The 26,324-nt window shown below is 40.8% G+C and overlaps 1 protein-coding gene across 7 annotated transcripts in view; it reads right to left on the reverse strand.

Moving 5' to 3' along the window:
• The window catches only part of PLEKHA5 (pleckstrin homology domain containing A5), a 245,304-nt gene extending 226,599 nt beyond the window's left edge, over positions 1-18,705 (reverse strand). For 5 of the 7 annotated variants that reach the window (XM_032646107.1, XM_032646106.1, XM_032646105.1 and 2 more), the window contains exons 1-3: positions 18,470-18,705; positions 18,241-18,320; positions 15,878-15,935 (exon numbers count right to left, since the gene is read on the reverse strand). In XM_032646107.1, coding sequence (XP_032501998.1) covers positions 15,878-15,935; positions 18,241-18,320; positions 18,470-18,561 — 230 coding nt within the window. In that variant the 5' untranslated portion in view covers positions 18,562-18,705. The remainder of the gene's footprint in view (positions 1-15,877; positions 15,936-18,240; positions 18,321-18,469) is intronic. The other 2 variants (XR_004351848.1, XM_032646108.1) reach the window with 1 other exon arrangement.
• Between the last annotated feature and the right edge of the window lie 7,619 nt (positions 18,706-26,324).

A 26,324-nucleotide genomic window follows, 5' to 3' on the forward strand; every position in this document is an offset into this window, starting at 1 on the left:
TGCTGCTTCCCACTAGCTATCTACCTTACGTTTGGTAGTGTATATATGTCCATGCCACTCTCTCACTTTGTCACACCTTACCCTTCCCCCTCCCCATATCCTCAAGTCCATTCTCTAGCAGGTCTGTGTCTTTATTCCTGTCTTACCCCTAGGCTCTTCGTGACATTTTTTTTTCTTAAATTCCATATATGTGTCAGCATACGGTATTTGTCTTTCTCTTTCTGACTTACTTCACTCTGTATGACAGACTCTAGGTCCATCCACCTCACTACGAATAACTCAGTTTCGTTTCTTTTTATGGCTGAGTAATATTCCATTGTATATATGTGCCACATCTTCTTTATCCATTCATCTGTTGACAGACATTTGGGTTGCTTCCATGTCCTGGCTATTGTAAATAGAGCTGCAATGAATATTTTGGTACATGACTCTTTTGAATTACGGTTTTCTCAGGGTATATGCCCAGTAGTGGGATTGCTGGGTCATATGGTAGTTCTATTTGTAGTTTTTTAAGGAACCTCCATACTGTCCTCCATAGTGGCTATACCAACTCACATTCCCACCAGCAGTGCAAGAGTGTTCCCTTTTCTCTACACCCTCTCCAGCATTTATTGTTTCTAGATTTTTTGATGGTGGCCATTCTGACCGGTGTGAGGTGATATCTCATTGTAGTTTTGATTTGCATTTCTCTAATGATTAATGATGTTGAGCATTCTTTCATGTGTTTGTTGGCAGTCTGTATATCTTCTTTGGAGAAATGTCTATTTACGCCTTCTCCCCATTTTTGGATTGGGTTGTTTGTTTTTTTGTTATTGAGCTGCATGAGCTGCTTATAAATTTTGGAGATTAATCCTTTGTCAGTTGCTTCATTTGCAAATATTTCCTCCCATTCTGAGGGTTGTCTTTTGGTCTTGTTTATAGTTTCCTTTACTGTAGGACCCCTATTTACATTTATTTTTAAAACACAATAAAACAGGGAAAAAAAAAGCTTTACTAAGATGTAAGACACAGGGGCTTCCCTGGTGGCGCAGTGGTTGAGAGTCCGCCTGCCGATGTAGGTGACACGGGTTCGTGCCCTGGTCCGGGAAGATCCCACATGCTGCGGAGCAGCTGGGCCCGTAAGTCATGGCCGCTGAGCCTGCACGTCTGGAGCCTGTGCTCCACAACAGGAGAGGCCACAACAGTGAGAGGCCCACGTACCGCAAAAAAAAAAAAAAAAAAGTATGACACAGATTGACAACAATACATGTATATAATCTCTAAATAAATAGACATATAATGAGAGTATATAACCAAAAATGTTCTACTTATCAGGGTGCACAGCAAAAATACCTTGGAGAGCTCTAATAAGCTAACTGGCTCAGATATCAAAAATACAAAAAAGTACATAATGACATAAATCATTAAGAAAAATAGCAATAGAAAAATAGAGAAAATATATGGAAAAGGCAATTTGTAGAAGAGACTCAAATAGGCAACAAATAGAGGGAAAGATGACAAGCATGGCCAAAACCAACAACGCGCAAATTCAAACAAGATACCATTTTTGTCCATTAGATTACTCAAAACTTAAGGCTGGTAACACCAAGTGCTGGCAAGGACACAGGAGACAATAATCCTACACACTGCATCATGCGAGGATAAGATGGTAAAGATTTTTTGGAAGTTGGCCTAACTGTAAACCACAAATAGCAAAACCACAAATTAATCTGAACGTGACTGTCGAAGGGCTCCAATAGTTGGACCAACTCCAATTCCAAAAGGAATTTAGGGGGTGAATGCCCTGTTTTCATTTGGGGCTTTCTGATTCATTATGTAGTTTTGCACAATGTGTCACTTTCTACCACTTTCCTATTTTTTGTGTGTGACTCCATGAACTTAATGAAAAATACTGCTTTTCATTAATTTTATAATTATGCATTTTAATCACTTCAATATTTTCAGACCCTATTTATGGTGTTTAGCAGGATTTTGCTACGTTTATCAAAAGCTAAAATACGTATACAGCCTAACTCAGCAATTTCCACATCTATTTTATAAAAACATTTGCATACGGCCACAGTTTATGTATAAGTACGTTCATGACAACATTGTTAGAAACTGAGAAAAAAAATGGAAACACACTAAATGTCCAACTAATTAATGTCCAGCTAAATAATTAATGAATATTTTGTAGCTACTGAAAGAACGGTGTTGACTTCTAAGTACTAATACGAAAAGATCTAAGGTATTAAATAAAAAGGAAAAGTCAAAGAATTGTACATATAGGACAAGCTCATTTTGGTAAAAATAAATGAATAAATGAATGTATGCATGTATAGGTATGCAAAGAAGGGGGAGGAGGACACACACCAAACTGCTGACATGCACAGAACCTCCTCTGGGGGAGCAGAGTGTGGGGTGAGAGGGAAAAGCAAAAAAGAGACTCCGCACTACTGTATCAGGAGGAATAGTAACATTTTCCTATAAGTCTCCCTCAGAATGCCTGTTAGGAACCGGGCCGCACAGCAGGAGGTGAGTGGCGGGAGAGCGAGTGAAGCTTCATCTGCCGCTCCCCATCGCTCCCCATTGCTCCCTGCCGCTCCCCATCGCTCGCGTTACTGCCTGAACCACACCCCCACCCCGTCCGTGGAAAGACTGTCTTCCATGAAAGCGGTCCCTAGTGCCAAAGAGGCTGGGGACCATTGGCATAGGCCATAGTGCCTACTCTTAAATACTGCCACTGATAATACTGGTTAAATCACATGAGTAAATCCAAGGGTCGAGTTCACAACTCAGTCAAGCTCTTAAAATCACACACTCACACATGCAAATACGTATATATGTGACATTATGTCTCCATCCATCTAGCCATCCACCCACCCATACTCTGACCCTGGGCACTAGTATAGGTACTTGCTCCTCATCTGTGAACTCTGCTACAGCTTTTTCACTCAGCAATGGGAAAGAGCAGTCCTGGTGTGAAATATGGGTATCTTGCAAACTAATCTAGCACAAAATGCCAATTATTGATATCTTTTTTTTTTTTTTTTTGTGGTACGCGGGCCTCTCACTGTTGTGGCCTCTCCCATTGCGGAGCACAGGCTCCGGACGCGCAGGCTCAGCGGCCATGGCTCACGGGCCCAGCCGCTCCGCGGCATGTGGGACCTTCCCGGACCAGGGCACGAACCCGTGTCCCCTGCATCGGCAGGTGGACCCTCAACCACTGCACCACCAGGGAAGCCCAATTATTGATACCTTATACTACCAGTTGTATTAATTGTCAGTACGAAACCAGGATGAATAAAAGCTTAAGGCTCACTTTACTCAAGTACTCCAATGTTTTTAAAGTATTTGGGCTTACATGTAAGCTCTTGAATTGCCTTTCATGTTTATGTTTGTGGCTTTATGATATAAATTCAGATATTAAATTAGGATGGTAAATACACCATTATACCAACCTCCTCACCTAAGCCCTTGCAAACATCATTGACTTGTCACAATACGCTTTCCTACTGATCCAGAAGTTATCTCCAAATTTTTCTAAACACAGTGCTCCAAAGCGCTATTGCTCATCAATCAGACTTGCAATGCTAGTTGAAACTTATTTACTATTTCTGGTAATCCATTACATCAACGGCCTGCAATGAACCACATCTCCTGGTATTCACAGGCTTGTGTAGTTCTCTCCCACTTTTGATTTTGGCCTTGGTCATGTGACTTGCTTTGACCAACAGGACATGAGCAAGCATAATGCAAGCAGAGGTTTGATAAACGCTTGCACCCAGGGGCTTGTCTTCTTGGAACGTTCCCTCTTAGAAGCCAGCTGCGTTGTTAGCAAGAAACTCTAGATAGACTACTAAGTGATGAGAGGCCACGAGGAGAGAAGACACGGGATATTCCAGCCAAGTTGCAGCTGAATGTATCTGCAGGAGGGCCCTCAGTTATATTACAGGAAATAGAACAGCATAGCTGAGCCCAGTCAACCCAAAGAAAAGTGAGAAATTATAAATCATTGTTGTTTTAAGCCACTAAGTGTTGGGGTAGTTGGTTATGTAGCAACAGATAAAGACTAATCCCTGTTCCAAACTCTCCGAATCACTAATGACAACCCACACAGATTCTCCATCAGTTACCTTCAAATTTCATCTGTCCGGAGTATTTATTGTAGGTATGGAGAAACAGGGGCACTTTTATACACTTCATATACTAAGGGGAGAACATAACTTTGTACAAATCTCTTAGAGGGCAATTTGGCAAAATGTTAAGTAATGAACCTTTTAAAAAGCTCATACCCTATCCCAATAATTCCAAGTCTAGGAAACAGACATGCATATGTTATATAAGGATTTTTCTCACAGCAAAAAGTTCGAAACAACATAGCCATCTAAAAATAGAGGGATGATTAAACTATTATATATTCATAAGATAAAACATCAGTTATTAAAAAATCTTCCATTGAATATATAATGACATAAGGACACACGATATAACTTTAATGAAAACAGCATTCGACACAATACTAGCAATAAGATCCAAATCTTTAAAAATATTTTTGCATATATACAGAAATATTAATAGAAATTCTCTCTGCATAATGAGACCAGGTGATTTTATTTTCTCCTTCTTTATACTCTTCAGTTTTTTCCAAATGTTTTACTTCTATAATCAGAAAGAAACACTTAACATTATAAAACAGGTTGGAAAAAAGGACACACACTAAACACAGATTTGGAATCATTCTCTGACATTTCTTTACTAAATTTTTTTAAATGCCATCATTATTAGATGCATCTATATTCTGTGATAGATTAAATTTTTCAAAATAAAACTGGAACAGATGAATTTTCAAACAGAGAAAAAAAACTGACACTAAGATTAACAAGTTACTTTCTCTCCACCATTGCTTTGTATACTATGAAAAATAAGCAAGGAGTAATTCCTTGTTTCTTCTGAAGACTCTGCTATTCTGTCCTATTTTACTAAGTTTTAAATTTTAGGTTAAACAGCTTCATTGTAAATATTTAATAAAATGGGCATTATATGCACCTTCAACCAAGTTCAGCAAAAGCTGATGGAATTCACTCAATATGAAGTCTAAAACTATTTTTCATCTCAGAGGCAAATTTTCTCTTTTGAAGACCATGTCTATTCCAAAGAAATAATATGTGTAAAGAATCTTAGTCACTTGGAAGGGACGGGGGCGGCGGTGGGGGGGGGGGGGGTGGTGGTGGTGGAAAGCATGTAGAACATCCCCGAGAGGCATGTAGCAAGCAAGTTTGGGTAGCATTACTCAAGCACTGACACTGTGTGGGAATTATTTTCTGAAGTGGCCAGTGATTTCAGAAGAACCAGAGGGAATCCCTGGCCCACTGTAGCAGGGTGGAGGTTTTGATCACAGTGAGGCTGTACTGTCACTTGTACCAAATCAAAGTTGGTTTCCTCAATCCCCCTTGCTCAAGGCAGCCAGTATAGGATTGGTTTCTATTGCTTCTTCCTCAGAATTTAACTCTTCCTCTTCATTCTCCAGGGTCCAGGCCTGAACCACCCTGCATGTATCTTCAACCACTACTTCTTCAATGGAAGGCAGAAAGCATCCTTGAAAATCACTGATAATATCACTTCTTAGGAAGTCTGCAGATGCTCAGGTTCACGGCCGTCCTGGCCTTTAGCACTGTGCACTGTATACAAGGGAGAAGCAGGAGATCTCTGATCATGCAGCCTTTCACACCCTGACTTCCTACGTGACCAGGCCTTCCTCTCTCATCACACAGTTTCTTGGAAGGCTGGTTGATAATAATCTTGGCTTCAGCCAAGGACAGAAAATTACTGAAGACCAGAGGGCCAGTCTTCACTCCAGCAATGGGCATGTAATACAAGGTGGTCAAAGTCCTTGTCTAAGATTTTTTTTTATTGAGGAATAGAGAAGAAACCTTATCTTTTGGGTTAAAAAGCTAAAAGGGTGTAATTTGGGGCCATGGGCAAACATTTTTATGGTTAAGTGGAGAAAAGCTTTCTAAAGTGAAAAAAGGTGAGCGAGGAAGGGTCTTGAAGGATTCACTTGTGTCACTCCTGGAACTAATGTGGGAAAAGAGTTTGCTTTTGCATGTAATAGTTGGCTTTGGGTCACTGACATTTACAACAATATGAATCCTGACTAGATGACAAGTGAGAAGCAGAAAAGTGACCTGGGATGTTCAGATTTGGGCAATGACTTGTTTTTCTTACAATCTGTAATAGGTCTTCATTTCAAACATCTCATTGCCTATTATGTGTCAAGTGCTGGAAACATAAAGATGATATGACACAATCTCTGCCTTCAAGGAGTTAACAGTCCAGAGAGATTCTCTTGGGTGTTTCTGAAATTACTGGCCACTTCAGAGAATAATTCCCAAATAGCTAGGAGGCTACTTCTAAGTAACCAAGGAATTCTCTGCGTGGCTCTGAAATGTCTGTCACCTGTACCTCGTGAGGACTAATTTCTATTTCTCTCAGGCCTCTCTAGGACCCACTGAGTTCAGTGGTCTACACTTGCTTTACTCATACTAATGATGATAGTGTATCTCCCCCGTTCTCCAAACCACAGCAGCCTGAACTGTGAACATTTCTAAATGGAAATGGCATGGTCAGTGGCAAGGTCTGGGATTCAGCTGTCTCCCAACAGCCCTCACAGGTCCCTGCATTATCTTGGCTTGATCCTGGATCTGGTCCCACAATCAGGCCTCTGAGCAGATCCTATCTGTCTCCTGGAGGAGAATCGCATAAGCCAAACTCGAGAAACAGCTGACTTCCTAATTCATATTGGGACAGACAGATGTCACATAAAGAGAATATTTAAATTTCACAAAGAGCCACATTACAAGGTTTCTGAATAGCATGGAATGAAGTTGAGTGTCATCATCAAAATTCATCAATCAACAAATATTTACTGAGGAACTACTATGAGAAAAGTTTAAGCTGAGGGACTAAAAACACAGCAATGAACGAGCTGCTTTTCATGAAGCTTACCTACCATAAGGAGTGTAGGCAAACAGGTATTAAGCAAGCATTGACTTGATTTTAAAACATGCTTTTTCAATATACTGTTTCTGAATTAAGGATCAAGGGGTTTATTTAATATGGTTATGTCTCTCCCCTCCGAAAAGCTGTTACTATTATTAAATCAATGGCACTGATAATCGCTGGCAGCTTAAAAGAAATATGGGGTTACACGATTAAATATTTAATCATGATCCTGTTAAGTGTTAAAAGGAAATATAAGGAGAGAACCTGATGAGGGAGAGAACTTACACTGGAGGGGCTCCACTAGGCCCCCAAAGTCTCACCTTCACACAACAGTCAGACTGACCCTTTCAAAGGGCGAAGCCAGACCACGCATCTCCTCCTCTGCTCAGACCTGCGACGGCTCCACATCTCCTCGTGTAACAGCCAATTACATCAACCAAGGAGGCTGCCACGCAGCTGGGCTCTTCCTTCTCTGATTCCACTGTCTTTTTCTCCCACACCCATCCCTCTTCACTCCTCTCCTGATCCTACACACCTTGCTCTAATTTTTTTCCTACAGCACTTATATATTCTTACATACCATAAAAGTTATATTTTCTTTGTCTGATATTCTCTCCTCCACCATCCCAGTCCCCAGAAGGGTAAAGTTGTTTGGTCTATTTTGTTTAATGATTGTACCTAATTGCTAAGGCACATAATTATGAGTTCAAAATGTATTGAAGAGAAGTGAAGGGGAAAAATGCATCAGTGAAAGATTGAGTAATTGGAAGACCTTTGCCACTGGGACTGGAATAACAGTCAAAATCAATTGGCTTAACCTTGCTCTCTACTAGATAGTAGAGAGTAACTTCTGCTGCAGCTTTTCTCCTTTTTCTAAATTTCCACATCACACCAACCCCACCCCAAGTCTTTCTTTAGCTATAGCAATGCTTTCACTCAGGTTATGGTCCAATCTCAAGCCCAAGATGCTATCAATTCATCTTTCAGGCGACTTTGCACTGCTCTGTTCTCATCACTGTGGGGTTTCACAGCTGAGCTTTCAGAGGAAGGGTTATTCCTTATGTTTGTGAGAAAGGCCTCTTCCACACTGGGCCGAGTCCTCACAATACATCTGCTCAAAGCATGATGTATACTTCATAGCATTTATCAGTCTACGACTGTATGTTTGTGATTATGATAATGCTGTCTCTCTCCTTAATTTAACTATAAGCTCCTTAAGAGCAAGGTCCATGTCTGTTTCGTTCATAAAACCTAAAGCACTTGGCACACAGTACTCAGTAAGTGTTTGTTGAATGAATAATTGGATGGATGAATATGACATTCCTGGCTTGGATCTACATACTGTTTGGAGATAATTAGGTAGCTGAGATAGCATTTTGTGGGGGCAGGGGGGAGGGGGGTGGTTTGTATTTCTTATTCATGAGGGAGGAATAGAAGATAATGTCGGGAGTCCTTTGGAAAGGCCAGATTTTAGCCACCTAAAATGCTATGCCCTCTCAAGATAAGCAGCTCAAAATCCAAACCATCATTAACACCTCCACCTAGCACTCCCCCCAACCACCTATTCCCTTATTCTGGTCAAGGGTACCAATCATTCTTGTAGCCACTCAGACACAAAGGCTTCTGTGTAACTTTTGACCTCTCTTTCTCTGACAACCTCCCAGCTCAGCAAGACTCCCAAGGCCTGTCAACTCCTCTTCAGTATCTTTGATCAATGGCCTCCTTCCTTTCCATTCCCACTGCTACCAAGTTGGTTCCAGCAACTAACTCCCAGGTTACAGCGACAGACCCAGGATGGGACTCCTCGATTCCAGGTTTGCCCCTTTCTAACCGAAGCTGCCTATATTAAAATCTCCCTTAAAACCTTCACTTTAAGCTATTAATGCTATACCAAAAAACACCTGCAGTGGGCTTGCCTAGAAATAAAAATCTCAGCCTTTTATTCAAAGACCAGACACAACAACAAACAGTACTCCTAACAGCATTCCTCGTCTGACTTCCCATTATCCTAGCATTTTCTAATCACCAGCAGGGCAGTTATCACTACTCATCACACATATTATACATGTCCCCACCCCCATGAATTTATGTTATCAGTCATCTATCTCAACCCATCTGAATTCCATCCATGCCCTTAAGGCTTAGCTCAACTCCTGCCTCTTCCTTCAAGGCTTTCCACGTCAGCCCGGCCTAAGTAAGCTCCTTCCTCCTCTGACTTCTTAAGACACCGTCTGACGGACAACCAGCATCAATTTTTTTTTTTTTTGCGGTACGCGGGTCTCTCACTGTTGTGGCCCCTCCGGTTGCGGAGCACAGGCTCCAGACGCACAGGCTCAGCGGCCATGGCTCACGGGCCCAGCCGCTCCGCGGCATGTGGGATCTTCCCGGAAAGGGGCACGAACCCGCGTCCCCTACATCGGCAGGCGGACTCTCAACCACTGCGCCACCAGGGAAGCCCCAGCATCATTTTTTATGTTAACTCCAATTTACGCATACACATCTATACAAGTAAATTTTCACCATTAACCCCAACTTCTACATTATCTGTTACAGAAAAATGAAAAGGTCCCAGGAGAGAGTATTGGCCCACAAGTGCTGAGAAACCCCTTGTCTTTGTAGAACAGACAGAGATGCCTAGACAGGGATGTTTACATCCTACCAGTTTTCAAGGCCTCCAACTCTTTGACTCTTCCAACCAATTCTTTCTCTACTCCTCATTTCTTCCCCCTTCCTAAACTACACCAGCTTTGAGAATAAGAAGAAAACAAAGAAAGAGGTCTATCAACATTAGGGGAAAATCATTTGAGAAATCCAGACAGGGCTCTCCAAATGCAATCACTTGAGTTGTGGGGACTCCTCTGTTCTACCCCGATTAACTCCTCGGGAGGGTGGAGGCCAGCATCATCAGTACAGACACCATTTACTCAGAGGCTCATTGGATGCTGGCATTAAGCTATAGGCAGGCACTACAAGAAGGCACTGAGCGGGCCTGGTCCCAAGCAACCGTCCTGGGGCTAAAAAGGACAATGAGATTCCAGATAAAATTCACTGAGGTTGGAAATCCTGTCACCCCACCCTTGAAACTTAAACACATTTTATCACTGAAACACTGTTCTTTATGGTAAACTTTCCTAATCTGCCACAAAACACTCTGCTTTTCTTTTATGAAGACGCCATTTTAAAATTACATGTTTGTTCCATGTTTTGTTTTAACGTCTCTTTTTCCTACTAGATTGTAGGATCCAGGAAGGCCGGGTCTCAGTTGTATCACCAAACACCTAGAACAGTGTTTAGTACTCTTCAGTGGATGTAAAGGAAGGACCAAATTCCAAGGTTCTACTAAAATACTACTAGTCAACAGGTTTTTAGGGGGTGAAACAAGCTTCTGTTTGTAGGTTGGCCTACTAACCTAACCATTGTACTTATTTCTCTGAAATGATATTTCTGTCCCCAAGCAACCTACTTATGGAGAGACACATACTATAGGATCTGTTTATACTGCCCTGTATTTTTAGGTCTAGAAGGGTTTCAGCCCAGAGACCTTAATTTGAATGCTAGTGACTCACAGTGAAACTATATGACCTACAACAGGCCCTTAACCTCGTTAAGCTTCAGTTTCATCCTGAAACAGGGGTAGTGGCAGGGAGAAAAAGAAAACTAGGGGCTACTGTGAGGATTAAATTCACTGAATGCTGTGTTGAAGTGCCTCACACTAACCAAGTTCATGGGGCCCACACCATCGCCCTTTTTTAATACACTGCATGCTTTTCTCTATACTACAAACTCCTTGAAGGTTGAAGTCATAGTTCAATTGTTATGCTGTACCTATCGAATCAGCATGAAGTGCTTTACACATGTAAGGATTACTTATTCTGGGACTTCCCTGGTGGCCCAGTGGTTAAGACTCCAGGCTCCCAATGCAGGGGGCCTGGGTTCGATCCCTGGTCAGGGAACTAGATCACACACGCATGCCACAACTAAGAGTTCGCATACCACAACTAAGGAGCCCGCCTGCTGACCCAGCACAACAAAATAAATTTAAAAAATTTTTAAAAAAAGGATTACTTATTCCAAAAACTCTGTTATGAATACAAAAAAGATGTACAACATCCAGGAATTGTTCTGAAACATTGTGTTGCTATGTCTAATTATAATATTATAGCACTACTATACCAAACAATTTAAAATATCAAATATATTGCAATATATTCTCACATTCTCGTGGCAGCTACGTTCCGTCTTCACTCATAGTTTGAATTGTGATAATCTGTGAAGAAACAGATTTTCCTCTCACTTGCAACCTTAAATGGCTATTTCATACTAGAATTGCCATCACTGCAGATTAGTTTGAAATTCTAAGCACACATTAGACCCAACTATAGCAGATACTGAAATGAAACTTTATTAGTCAAAAATCAAGCACTGCTCTATTTGCATATCTAAGAAAAAGTTCAATTTTCAGAACTTAAAATTTTAAATCAAGAAAAAAGCAATATGGGGGCTTCCCTGGTGGCTCAGTGGTTGAGAACCCGCCTGCCGATGCAGGGGACACGGGTTCGTGCCCCGGTCCAGGAAGATCCCACATGCTGCGTAGCAGCTGGGCCCGTGAGCCACGGCCACTGAGCCTGCACGTCCGGAGCCTGTGCTCCGCAACGGGAGAGGCCACAACAGTGAGAGGCCCGCGTACCGCAAAAAAAAAAAAAAAAGAAAGAAAGAAAAAAGCAATATGAAAATATAACCTCACAAAATTTACATACTACTTTATTACCCTGCAAAGACATTTTTTGATCCCCAAACCTGCCACATAAGACAATGACCTCTAAATAATTAGAACAAAGTTTCTCACTATTAGGAGAGCACTGTTTTAAGATTTACTTAGCCCTTTAAATTAACCATCTTAAAGCTTTGAAGCACAAAGTAATAGTCAATGACACATCCATTTTAAGCTACCATGACCTGTCATTACAGAGTCATTAAGTAATATTTCAAGGAGTAAGCAGAAAGTTTTATAACCTTCAAATATATAAGATTATCTTCTGTATTTTACGAGCTAAGTTATTTGAATATTTAAAGCTACACTTTATAAATTATAAAAATCACTGGCAGTTTTCAGCATTCTTCCTAAAGATAAAAAGCATGAATTAAGTGTTAAAAAGCAATCTGGAAACAATAATCAAATTCAAACTCTGTGTATATGTATTTACACACACACACACAAGTAATAAAATAATTTAGAGGCTGGTTAGCTTAAAGCAAGCTTTTCTCATAAAAATTTAAAGCTAAATATTTATCTTTATAATACAGAATTTTCAAATTTTAATATTTTCTGGCCAAACTGATTTAAAGTAAAACACCTTCTCTATATTATATATTCTGTTTCCAAACTGTAGACTTTTATGAAAGAACCCATTTCAAAAACTGTATAAAGTAAACTGATTATCCAGCTCAAATCTATACAACTCAACTCTGATCAGCTCCTCTGTTGACATTAGTTAGCACTGTTAACTGCGTGCACACAGCTCTCCCTGGAAGATAAGTACACAAAACACAAAATGCAGCAACAGAAAGACAGCAAGCACAACACAGCTCTGGCTCTGCTTAGACTTATCTACGGTTATCTGCACAAAGCTTAAAGAGGGAGATTAAACAGTTAACCGGGATAGGAAAGCTAAGTAACTTTCCACATTTCCCACATTATCTCTTCTTGGCGCTGTGAGTTCATTATTTTGTAGAATACTGTAAATTCCCAGAATAGTATAAAATTCAAAGAAATCTCAAAGTGGGCTGAAATTGAGAAGTTATCTTTTCCAGCCAGCCAAATTTAAAGACAGGAAGACTGAGCTCCAACGTGTTAGAGGGTCAAGGCCTGCCTTCCAACTCTTCCCCACAAGAGTGTTCTTCTCCTTAATGCCCACAGGGATGCAGTCGTTGATACCAAAATACTATGCAAAGATAAATTCTTCTTCTGCCATTTTGAATAAACACCAACATTTGTTCAGGAGAGAAATAATCTGAGCGTTAAATGTACTTCACTTGGGAACTAAAGTAGAAACAACTCAAGTTCTTTCAGTCTCTTTCAGTTCTTGTTCTGGGAGCCTCCCAGGAACGCAGGATTAGGAATAACAAGATGGTCAATGTGTCTTTTATTGGCCTTTCATCTTCCCTCTTCCCCTGTGAATAAAATCCACCCTGCTCACTATATCACCTGCTTTTCTTATAATTTGAGCAGTAACCTCCTTCCTTCATCTAAAAAAGAACCAACAATGAGAAATATATCCACCAACAGGCATCACTTTCCTACTGAAGACTCCTATCCTTTCTCCTACTCTGAACATTCTAAATATAGTTCATGTTCCTGCTGTTTCTCATCTTGCTGTCTTTGCAGACCATAAATTCCAAAGGCATGTTTCTGTTGTTTTATTGTGTGGTGTGACAATGGAAAGAGTAATTCTTCTGACTACATCCACGATTAAAATGAGATTCAGACGTGGTAACATATGTGAAAGCACTCTGTAAATTGTGAAGTTTAAGATAAAAGTAGTGCCCCTATTATATTAGAATGATCAGGCATCCATAATTGCTCATAACAACACAAGCAAGTAAAAAATTTCTAGGAAATTACAGCCCACATTAGAGATTTAACTAATCTTAAAAGAAATTAGTCTTCTGATATAACCCAGAAAGGAAAGGTAGTAGCACCCAACATCCAGCAGATCATGTATTTGTCAATGGTTGTTTTACTTGAAGTTTAATGAGTGTATATTTCTAAAATATGCTCAATTTTAGAACAAATTACCTTCATAATATAAATTCTTTATTGCTACTTTTGGACACAATGATTGGCTGTCTATCAATACCACATGATTAAAACCCACTAGTTTAAAAATGTATCCTGAGTTAAAGTAAAATTATTACCACTTTCTTAATATTGTTCTCATTTGCCTGAGAAACTTACTTAGGCATGACACTCAAGAAACTCTAATCAAAACGGCTAGTAAAACAAAAGAAAACTCAGTCTTTCTAACAGCCTACTTCTAAATTAAAACACACATATTTGGCCCACACAGAATAATAACATTTTGTACTGTCAAACATTCATCTAAGAACGTACACATTCACCGACATTTAAATAATATTGAGAATTGTAATGTTACTCCTATTCTGTAGATCAGCTAGGCTTAAGGTACAGTAGTTAAAATCATACTGGATAAAAATAAATGAACTCCACCAAAAAAACTGTCTTTCTGGGCTTCCCTGGTGGCGCAGTGGTTGAGAATCCACCTGCCAATGCAGGGGACACGGGTTCGAGCCCTGGTCCCAGAAGATCCCACATGCCGCGGAGCAACTAGGCCCGTGAGCCACAACTACTAAGCCTGCGCGTCTGGAGCCTGTGCTCCGCAACAAGAGAGGCCACGACAGTGAGAGGCCCGCGCACCGCGATGAAGAGTGGCCGCTGCTCGCCGCAACTAGAGAAAGCCCTCGCACAGAAACGAAGACCGAACACGGCCAAAAATTAAAAAATAAAAAAAAAATTAAAAAAAAAAAAACAACTGTCTTTCTTCAGAAATATCAATACTTTGTCCAGAAAAAAAAAGAAGCATCCCTTTTCATGGCAATACAAACTCACTTTAATTCAGGATAAAAATAACCACTAGAAAAAATACTTGGTGACTCTGCACTTTACTCATGCCTTTATTTTTTAGGCCATCTAACAATGCACAGCACAATCTCCAAATAAAAGATGTAAATTAAACATATCCAGAGAAGGACCACATCCTGAAACTATACTCCATTCCTGTATCTTAGTTCTGCTTTCTCTATTTCTATATCCAAAAAAGCAAGCATAGCTAATACTATACATATCCCTTAACATTTTATGTAAATATCATTCTAAAAAATGTTAAAACCACATAGGTAATTATAATTTAGTGAAGTACAGCATCATCTTTAAAATGGCACTCAGCAAAATACCTTACTGGGCCCAATGTAACAGAGGTGCCTTTAGCTAGGTACCTGTTATTATTATTAAACCACTGACATCTCAACCAAATCTTGTATTTAAGCATTCTCTTTCAAGCCTCAGTTCCTTAAAATTAAACAAAAAATTTTAAAACAACAAAAACAAGCTCTTAAGTAAACAGTTTCTAATTTAAAATGAAGATAAAACCACCTTTATTTTCCCTTGAGGGATAAAAAATTTTCCTATATAATATTGCCCTCAAACATTGTATTTGTCTCCAAGTACTATCAAGTTAACTCTGAACAGAAAATTATTTCAATATTCTATAGAATTAATTTAACTTTAGGACTGGTCATTTGTCCCTTGTAAGTGCTATTGAAAGCCTTTTATTCAAATACAATTACCAGTAAAATATTTCGATATGTATTTTTAAAACTTAGATATATTTAAATAAACTGAGGCAAATTACAAACAATGCTCCAACAGATGTTTGTGAAATACTCCTTATTTATTTACTTTTATTTTCAGTCCTGTTATTGTCCATCAAACAGTAATCTAGCTTTACATCACTTTTGCTACTTATAGTTCTGGTCAAAATACACATGAACAGAATTCACTTAAAAAGAAAAAAAAAGGTAACGTACTAAAGACAAAATACTGTAATGCGCTATCACTCAAAAATATATACAGAGGCACCAAAAATGTAACCGTGGCCATAAATGATCTAGCTCCCAAATCAATGAAGGTCCAGGCAAACAACATAAGAAAACTAAGAGTGTCATCTTTTACCTCAAAATTCCAACACTCATAAAGCATAAAGTCAATATAATACAATAAACCTTAAGAAATCATGATCATACCTAGACATACAACCAAAGGTTAATCACAACATTTGAATTACCAAGGAAAAAAATCATAATTAAAAAAACTCACTTTATATAGTATCTTGCACCTTCAAAAGTATATGCTTCTTCCCAGCCAGTAGGCAAATCTAAAAAAACATACATTTCACCATTAGTATTACATTGATAGAACAGCACAGTAAGTTTCAAACCATTTTAATTATTCCTTTTCATGATCAGCTATTTTCATTTATTAAGTAGGTTTGTAACCCCCCCCCAAAAGCATTAGACTGGTAATAAAACTCAAGATATAATATCATTTTTGGGAAAATGGCAATTCAAATGTAAAGCCACCAGAAAAGTATCAACAACATTAGAGGTTATCTGACATAATTATACACTTTGATCAGAGTGTTGAGGAACTACGCCCTGGCAGCCGAAAAAGCAAAGGGATGCCTTGTAATCCTAGGTAAGTACCCTTGAACGGTAGGCCAAAAACTCCCCCAAAACCAAAGAAAAAGACTATACGTAAAAGGTAACACCCACTTCTTCCTAGGTATGTTGTGTCTATGTAAGACCATATCTTTCAGCTACATAAGTGAATCCATCCAGGAAGTGTCACTGATGAGAAAGAACTTCCTAAGTACTTAATTAGGGGGAAAGAAATCTGAAATCACATACTTATACGTACATGTGTGTTTCTACAGACTTGACTTTAAGAGATGTGAAATTTCAAGTAATAAACCTGGCAATAATGCAGGTGAACGATGGCACCATTCTGTGCTACATATTACTTACAAACCACCAGTGTCTTGGATTTAACCATAATACCGCTCTGAAATAAAAAACCGATGATGTGTGTACAAAGTCAAAGTAAACCAAACCAGAGAAAAATCAAGATCATCTCTCAAAAATAAAATTAACCTGAAATCATATAATAAAATTTTCTGAGGTGTGAATGTTATCAAATCCTTGGGGGTAAATAGGATAAAGATTTATATTTCACATAGCCAAAATAATCATGGAATAATTCCACGAGACAATTAGGCTAAATAAATATCATATTATCTCTTGTGACACAAACCTGTTACTATCCATAAGGCAAAGAGGCCATCAAAGTTGACTTACGTATGCAAAACACTGAAACGTACATTCAAGTCAAAGACGACATCGGGGAGTTAAGAAATATGACGCCGCATTAGTCAGAAATGCCTTAAAAATGTAACCTCATCATGCTTGCTATACCAGCTTTCCCCTTCCTCCTCCACCTTTTTGCAAATTTAGAGATATTAGTCACTTCGCTGAACTCCAGAATTTAATAGAGAAGGCAGGCTTGTTCAATATCCTGGCAACTTTAAGAGAATCTCAGAGTTGGAAAAGTATCCCGGAGGGCAAGCTCTACAGACTTCTGAAAGCCGGCCTCACCTTCCACCCAAACTGTTCTCAAGCCTTTCCAATCACCCGAAACAGAGGCAGGCCAGGAAGAGAACACATGTTACGTTTCAAAGACAAACAAGTTTCAAGAATGTACACAAAGAATGACAAAAGAAAGCCAGACCAGCACTGAAGCTCAAATCAGCTCTCCTCCAGCTCAACTCACATGCAGCATTCAAACAAGCTATCCAAGGCACCAGGAAGGTAGGCTTCGCCGGCGACCCTCTCCTATTAGGGCACCAGTGCCCACACGCAGGACACCTCCCAGCACGCCCACCGCCTCCTGGCAGTGTGTGCGACCTCGGTGCCGCCGCCGGGGACTTCGAATCTGGCTGGCCAGCAACTGCAGCTGCAAATGCCTGCCCCGGCCCCGGCTGCTCCTCCGGGGGCACGAGGGAAAGCGTGCAGATTTCCCAAGCCGCTCTGTCGCGGAGAGGATCGAAGCACCCCCAAACTCGTCTCCTCCTCCTCCAACAGCCACCTACCCACAAGTCCCACCTCGGAGGAGGAAGCCGCACAGGAGGAGGGAGGCAGCTCCCGGGGAGGAGGAGGAGGATGTGGACACATTCTCCCCGCGGACGAGAGGCAGGGTTTCGGGCTGCAGGAGGGGAGTGGGAAAAGATTTCCTAAAGGTTGAAAGAGGGGTGAGGTGGGGGGCCCGGGGGGCGCTCGGAGGACTCAGGAGTGGCCGCGGGAGGAAAAACTCAGGATCCCAGGTTTCCCGGGGGAGGGGAGTGGGCCACCCAGGGGCGTGGGGGAAGAGCAGGTTGGGATGGGGCAGAGGGCGCCGTGGGCTAGTGGCAATCAAAGACGGAGGAGAGGGGCGTCCGGAGACTCGAGGGAAGTCCCCCGGCCCCTCTACCTGCGGCCGCCCCCGCCCGCCGGCCTCCGCCCCACCTCGCCGCCTCCCGGGTACGGCGGCTCGGGGCAGGTTGCCGGCAGGAGGTGGGCGGCCAGGGCTCCGCAGCCATCTCCCGGCGAAAGCCAACTCCGCTCGGGCCCGGCCGGGCTCGGCGTTACCTGTGCTCTGCCGCCGGTGCCCGGTGACCACGGCCTCGCCGGTGACGGGGTGCAGCCAGGTGGTGCTCTTCGCCTCCTCGCTGCAGGGGTGAGAGAAGGGGCCGAGACGGGGCTTGAGTGGGGGCGCGGGAGGAGCCGAGGGGGCCGGAGAGGCACCGACCCGGCTCGCTCCCCTCTGTCGCCAGCCTCCCGCCCCCTCCGGGCCCCCGCGCCGTCCCCAGCTCTTTACTTGATGAAGAAGACTCGGCCGCCCCGGGTGATCCCGTAAGTCCAGGAGCGGGGCAGGGAGCAGATCCACTCCAGGTTCAGATCCGCCGCCATGTCTGATTCCCCAGCCGCCGCCGCCGCCTTCTCCTGCTGCCGCCGCGGCTGCCGAGGGAGGAGGGAGCGAGCGAGCGAACCAGCTGAGGGAGCGCGGAGCGAGCGCGGCCGGAGCGCGCCTCCCCGGCCCGGCGCGCCCCCGCGCGCGCCCTACCCCCTCGGGCGGCGCCCGCCCCGCCGCCCGGGCTGGGTAGGGCCCGCGCCGCCGCCCCTTCGCATCTTCCGCGGCCGCCGGCCGGCCGCCCAGCCGCGCGCACGGGGGGGATGGGTGAGCGGCGCCGCGCCCCGCGGCCAGACCCCTCCCACCCGCGCCCCCCCGCCCCCGCCGCCTGAGCGAAGGTTCGGAGATCGATTAAAAAAAAAAAAAAAAGCGTCCTGCCCCCCGGGCTTTGCCTGAAGGCTTCCCAGCCCCCAGGGAGATTCAAAGGGAGCTAATCCGCGCTCCTCCGATTGCTCTCTCTTTAAAACAACAGAAACACAGCATCTGAGCTTTGTTTTAAAAGAGCTATTGGGTATCCAAGAGATTTTTCAAACAAAAAAAAATATATATATAAATATATATAGGTGGCTTTAGCATGTAAAGCTGTTTTTGTTGAAGCACACGGAAGGTTTTTCCTGTTTGTGTTTTGTGTGCGAGATATCATAGGTTTGACGGGTTGCGGTAGACTCATGAGAGGGGTGGATTCAGACTTGACAAAACAAGTTTGCCTCTTCCTAGACCCCTTGAATCACATAATGTTTTATAAAATACAAACTTGTCTTTTTCTTACTTTTTTTTAAAGATTCACTTATTTATCAATCTGAATTTCTACTTTCTTCTATCTCCTATAAATTACAATAATAGCTAACTTTCTTGAGTCCTTGTAACCCTGTACGTTTTTAAGTCCCTGCAATAGCCCTATAGATGCTATTATACAGATGGGAAAAATGAAGTTTAAAGAAACTTGCCCAAGGTCATAGTACTAAGTGGCAAACCATGGATTCAAACTGGCTTTAATATTTTGAAAGTCTATTTGTATAATCACATTGCTATACTTATTTTAAAAGTGTCCCCCTGCTTTGGTTTTTTTGAACGAGTAAAGGGCAGATTTCAATGCAACTAAAATCTACCTTAACACCGGCTAAGTGCACTGGCCTCCTTCTAATTGTCTCTGATGCTTAGCCACGCTTGGAATTGCTTCTGTGTCTTTGCAGCAAGATGACTCATGCCAACAGGATACACAGCTCAATAATAATAGTACTACTTGGTTTTCTCATAGCACCTTCTTCTGACCACTTTTTGGGGCCCCTAAAGAATTATCTTCCCAATCACTAAAGAGGCAAATAATCTTTTTCAAAGAGTCATGTACCACTATGTTCATTACAGCTCTATTTACAATAGCCAGGACATGGAAGCAACCTAAGTGTCCATAGACAGATAAATGGATACAGAATATGTGGCACATATATACAATGGAATATTACTCAGCCATAAAAAGAAATGAAATTGAGTTATTTGTAGTGAGGTGGATGGACCTAGAGTCTGTCATACAGAGTGAAGTAAGCCAGAAAGAGAAAAACAAATACCATATGCTAACACATATATATGGAATCTAAAAAAAAAAAAAAAAAAAAAGGTTCTGAAGAACCTAGGGGCAGACAGGAATAAAGACACAAACGTAGAGAATGGACTTGAGGACACGGGGAGGGGGATGGGTAAACTGGGACGAAGTGAGAGAGTGACATGGACATATATACATTACCAAACATAAAACAGCTAGTGGGAAGCAGCCACATAGCACAGGGAGATCAGCTCGGTGCTTTGTGACTACCTAGAGGGGTGGAGTAGGGAGGGTGGGAGGGAGATGCAAGAGGGAGGAGATATGGGGATATATGTATATGTATAGCTGATTCACTTTGTTATAAAGCAGAAACTAACATACCATTGTAAAGCAATTATACTCCAATAAAGATGTTAAAAATAAATAAATATATTTATACAACCAACAAGGACCTACTGTATAGCACAACGCTGCTCAGTGTTCTGTAATAACCTAGATGGGAAAACATTTTGAAAAGGAATAGATACATGTATATGAATCACTTTGTATATACATGTATATGAATCACAAACTGAATCACTTTGCTGTACTCCTGCAACTAATGCAACATTGTTAATCAACTGATTCAATATAATTTTTTTTTAAAAAAAGTGAGAAATAAAGAAAATAAATTTCTGTTATTTAAAAAAAAACAATCTTTTTCAACAGTTATAGAAACTAAGGCACAGAAGGGTAAATGACCTTGGCCAAATCTAGCAACTCAGGTGGAGCCTGGATGAGAATGTAGTTTCACTGGACTTTTTCTCTCATACCCTAATTCCCCAAGGCCATTCTGTCTTTGGTGAAAAGGAGTCTGCAATTACTGCTATAATTTTCCTGTCCATCTGCATACACAGGGGAAAAAAATAACATCGCTTTAATGTTTTTCTCTTTTCGGTTCCTTTGCATTATCCTCTTTCATTTCATTACTTTTTGACCCCTTATCTCCTGCCCAGTCTCTGGAAAAATGTGGGTTTTTTTAATCAGTGAATAGCAGGAAATGTTTCACATTACCATCAGTGGTCAGTATGTAACACAGCAAGAAAATCAAGAGTATTGACTTTATATTGTACTATCATTACAGATTGAAAAATCTAAAGTGACTCTTTAATATCATAATAACTTTAGAAATCTAGTACCTGTTAGTCCAGCGATAGCATTTGACTTTTTGACAAATACTGCTGAGGAGTCGTTAAGTGGACCATATGTTGTCTGGAGATTCCTTTTAGTTGTGAATCTTTGATTTACAAGATCCATTAATGCAAGCCATATTTCAAAAAGTGATAGGGATTCACTTAATAAAAATGTGTATCTTATGAAATCACTTAAATTATTTATTAGCTTTTTACTATTTATTAGCTTAAATAGTAACCTAAAATCTTAAGTACAATTCCATGTGTCCCAAAATTTAGGAAAGGCAGTAAATAAAAAACTTAGTGACAATGTACAAAATGAGGCGTATACAAAGTGCTCCTGATTTGGGAAAATAATAGCCCTCGTGACTTCCGGGAACCAATAAAACCAGCTTCATACATTAGAATGTGAGGCACTCTGAATAATTTTCACCCTTAATGAGTAAAGCTGTATTGTTCTTTAAATTTTCCTAGAATGTCCTTTCTTTGTATCTTTGTTGCCTTATGCAGGTCCGCTTTGCTTTCTAGTTGTGTGTACATGTGTGTTTTCTTCACTGCAGGAGGCGAAGAATCATGTCTTCCTCATCACTGAATCCTTCCCAACCTTGAGTCAGTACTCAGATGGTTATTGAATTTCATTTTCTTCCCAGTGCTTTGACCTCCCAACAGAGTTATTTCCCAGTAACATATTCCCTTTTTATCACTCTGTACCTCTTCAATAACTGATTCAGACCTAAACTCATATCTAACCTCTGCATTTTATTGTATTTTTTTATTTTCTGTCTTATGAAACTATTCCATTTCATACATCATGATCTACCTTTTTGAGGTGTATTAGCCTATGATTAGTGCCCCTTCTCTGAAGAAAAGAAGAGGTTTAAATACTGAGCACTAAAAGTAAACATCGCTCTGTCCATATATAGAGGACAATCCTTGTCCTAAAGAGCTTCCAGTTCAAATATAACAGAAAAAATACATACTGTGACAAGAAAAACTCAAAGGGAAGTTTCTTAAAATATGTGAAAGGAGAGAGAACAAAGTGACATCTTAGAAAACAGCAAATCAAGTTTTTCCCCCTTTTAAAGGAAATGATAAAAGCGTAAGCTCTGGAAAGTAGAGAAAGAGGCTCTAGAGAGAAATTTCTTCTTTACTATCAAGAAACATTTCTCATTCATGCACATTAATGATTGTTCAAATCTACCAACAAAGTTTTGTGACTTTGGTTAGGTTGTCTTTCCAACTTTGTGTTACCTTATATATTTTGTTACATTATTATTTCACAAAATAAAGAATATTGTACACAGTTCCTTTAACTGGTCAACTATAGAGTGTTATGTATCAGGAAAAGTTGCGAGGAAGGGCAAAATAGAGGTTACAATTAGCTTAGTGGAAATCTAGGTAGAAAAGATGGAGATTGAGGGTCTAAGGGAAGAAAAATAATATTCAGAAGTCAATTTATTAGGGATTCTTCTTCTGTTAAGGAATAAACTGATAAGAGAGTTATGGATGAAACTATTTCACTCATTCATTCAATAACCATCTATAGGTTCCCTACTATATATGGTGTGCCAGCCATTCTGCTGGGTGAGAGGAATCAAAAGTCTTGGCCTGCTCTGGGTGGCTTAGAAAGGAAGATGGAGATATAAATATTTAAGTATAGCGTGGAAGTAGCATCTCTATCCTTCTGATAGAAACAAACCTTCTCTAGCATTTGCTTTCTAAGGGTGTCCCATGAACCACTCAAGGCCTATCTCAAACTGCAGTCTTTTAATGTTAATGTTTTGGAGAGCTCTTCAATTATAAATGGGGATTAATTGAAAGAAATATGTAGCAGCACTAATAACCCTGCTGCTGGCTGGTCCCTCTACTACAGCTGGGATTCTAGACTAAGTTGGCATCTGCTTTGAGGCTTGGAGACTCAGAGGGATGGATATCAAAAACGTATTCAAGGAACTCACCTTTGAACCTCTGGACTTGGTCAAATTAAACACCTCTTCCTTTATCCCGGTCAGCAAAGCTTCAATCACCTTCTTCTCTCTTTGCTGTAAAAGAGAAAGACCAAAATTTAAATGGTGGAGAATTAAAAGAAGTATGTTATTATGCAGGTGGAGGGGGCTGGCTAGAGTGAGTCAGGAGTCTGGCTGAATTTATGCCCGTCTTTGCCATGAATTAGTGTATGACTTTGAATAAATCATTTCACCTCCATTCCTGTCTCACACCTCTGGATTCTCATCTGTAAAGTAAGGGCATTGGTCTATTTAGGACATTACGTATGATTCTTTTTTGCTCTAAAGTCCTCTGCTTTCATGGGGTGAACACTCCAACAGCTGAAGGTGGGGATGTTTTGTCACAGTGGACAGACACAAGTAAGATGTCTGCTGTATATAACTGTTTAGGATTTTCTGCTACTCAGATGGCTTGCTAATAGAAAAATTTGGAAGGGCAATTTGCAAAGTTCTTTTGCATGCAGTATCATATTTAACTTGTACATATGGCTCTGTACATAGACATTATTAACATAGTATAAATAAGAAAATGGGCTCCATGAAGATATTATATAATCTAGCCATTAAGTGGCAAACTTAGGGCTTGAATCTGGTCCTTTGGACATTAGATTTCAAATTCTATCCATGAGGGGATTCCCTTCCTAGCCAAGCTTCATTCACTAGGTCTCTTCCTTACCTGCAGTTACTCTCTACCTACTGCAGCCAGTGTTTGCTCTCACCACGTCACTGCACCTGCTCTTCTGAGTCACCAGTGTCTCCCCTGAAGGCTGCCAAGTTGAGTGGATGCTTTCAGCTCCAACATTTCTTTTTTTTTTTTTTTCGGTACGCGGGCCTCTCACTGTTGTGGCCTCTCCTTTTGTGGAGCACAGGCTCCGGACGCGCAGGCTCAGCGGCCATGGCTCACGGGCCCAGCCGCTCCGCGGCATGTGGGACCTTCCCGGACCGGGGCACGAACCCGCGTCCCCTGCATCGGCAGGGGGACTCTCAACCACTGCGCCACCAGGGAAGCCCTCAGCTCCAACACTTCTTGACCTCTCTGCTGTATTCATGTCACCACCTCCACTCCTTGAAACTTTCCACTTTGGGGGTTCTTGATGCCACTTCCATGTAGTTCTCTTCCCGCTCTTTGCTCTAGACCATCTGCAGCACAGTCGCCAGGAAGCTTATTTCAGTATTGATTCCTGGGCCTCTCCTAGACCATTCAACCAGAACCTCTGAAGATTAGACCAAGGAATTGGCATCTAACAGCCACTTCAGTGATTTTATATACACTAATGTCTGAGAACCACTGCCTGATAGGGTAATAATTCCTAAATCTTATTTCCAGCCTAGACCTCTCTCCTTACCATATATCAAATTTCCTTCTAGGCATGTTCCTTCTGGAATATTCCTCCTGGGTGGTCCTCCAGTACTCAAGCTCAACATTCCCAAACAAGTCACTTTTCCTCCAAATACTTGCACCACCCCGTGTGTTCCCCTCTTAGTGAATGGTACCAGCATTCACTAAGAAATTCATCAGAAACTTCATTCATCAGAAACTTCAGACTCATCCTCCCACAACCAGTCAGTTAATAAATTTTATTAATTATTCATTAAATATGTCACCAAGTTACCCTCATTCCTCATATCCTAATATGAACATTCATCACCGTTACCAGAATGATCTTTTTGAAAATGCAGATCTGATTATGTTCCTTCCTTGCAGAAAATCCTCTCGTGGCTCAAAAAACTTAGAAGACAAATCCAAAGGCTGTTGCCTGGCATTGGAGACCCCTCTTGATCTGAGCCCTGCCCACCTACGTGGTCACCATATAGGGCAGCCTACTGTTCTCTGAACAAGCCAAGCTCTTTCAAGTCTCTGTACACACTACTCTCTCTCCCTAGAATGTCTTCTTCTCTGTTTACCTAACAAACCCCTACTTACGTTTATGTTCTTAGCTCAAGACTTCCTTTCACTAGGAAACCATCCCTGATTCCTTAGGGCCAACCTAGCTGCTCCTTCCGTCATGTTGCCATATCTTCTCTACTGAATTGTTCTCGTAGTCGACATCTCTTTCTCCTCCCTAACTTCCTAAATGAAAACATTTTATTTATCTTTATCACCTAGCATTCAATAAACTTTACTTACGTGACTGAATAATGGTACTGATATTTACATAGTGCCCTATATTTTATGAAGCACTCCTTATTTGATACTTAATTCTGTGTTTTATTACTGCAACTTGCCAGTGAGTCATGTTTCTTTCCTTTCTTAGGTTTAACATTCTCTTTAGCTTTTTATAGAATATCCCATATAGAAGAGAAAAAAATGGCATGGGCCCAAGACCAGCATAGCAATGTATGAAAATAGCTGCTTTCTATAGAGCTGTCTACCTGGCTTACAGAATACTAAGATTTGAGTTCTATTGAGTGAGATATTGAAGGACAGAAAGGATTCAGCATTGTCTGTAATTTGTTAAAGGGCCCTATGGAACCTTCTTTTGAATATAAGTTCTTCCTAGAAAAAGTAATATTGATAAAAAATAATACGTAGTACTTAGAAAATCAGATAGCTGAATGAACTGGAGGATAAAACAAATAAACTTACAATCACTAATTATGTGTATAGCTATAAGTGATAAAAGTTATCAGATCTCATGCTCTAAGCCCAAGGAGTAAACAAAGAAAGAAGGGGAGTCATTTCCTTCCTCATCATTAGTGTTTTACTCTCTGAATAATTTTTCTTTAATATTTTGAGTCACTACTTGCTTAAAGCAAGAAAATTTTCCCCAACAACTCATATTTTATTATAGAAAATTATGTACACATACATGTATATGTATATATTTGAATTTTAACCAATTTTCCTCAGTTTTCAACTTATTGTCTATGTTTCAGTTACATGTAGAATTATATAAATAGTAACCTAAAATAGAATACCTGTAGCTAATTGTAACGTATTGTATAGTCCCAATTAAGGAAAATGTAATGTGAATGCAAATTTTTGTATTATCATAGGTACTGCCTTGTATATAGTTAGTATTCAACAAATGTTTAGTAATTGA

Source organism: Phocoena sinus, chromosome 10 (assembly GCF_008692025.1).
Source record: "Phocoena sinus isolate mPhoSin1 chromosome 10, mPhoSin1.pri, whole genome shotgun sequence".
NCBI lineage: Eukaryota > Metazoa > Chordata > Mammalia > Artiodactyla > Phocoenidae > Phocoena > Phocoena sinus.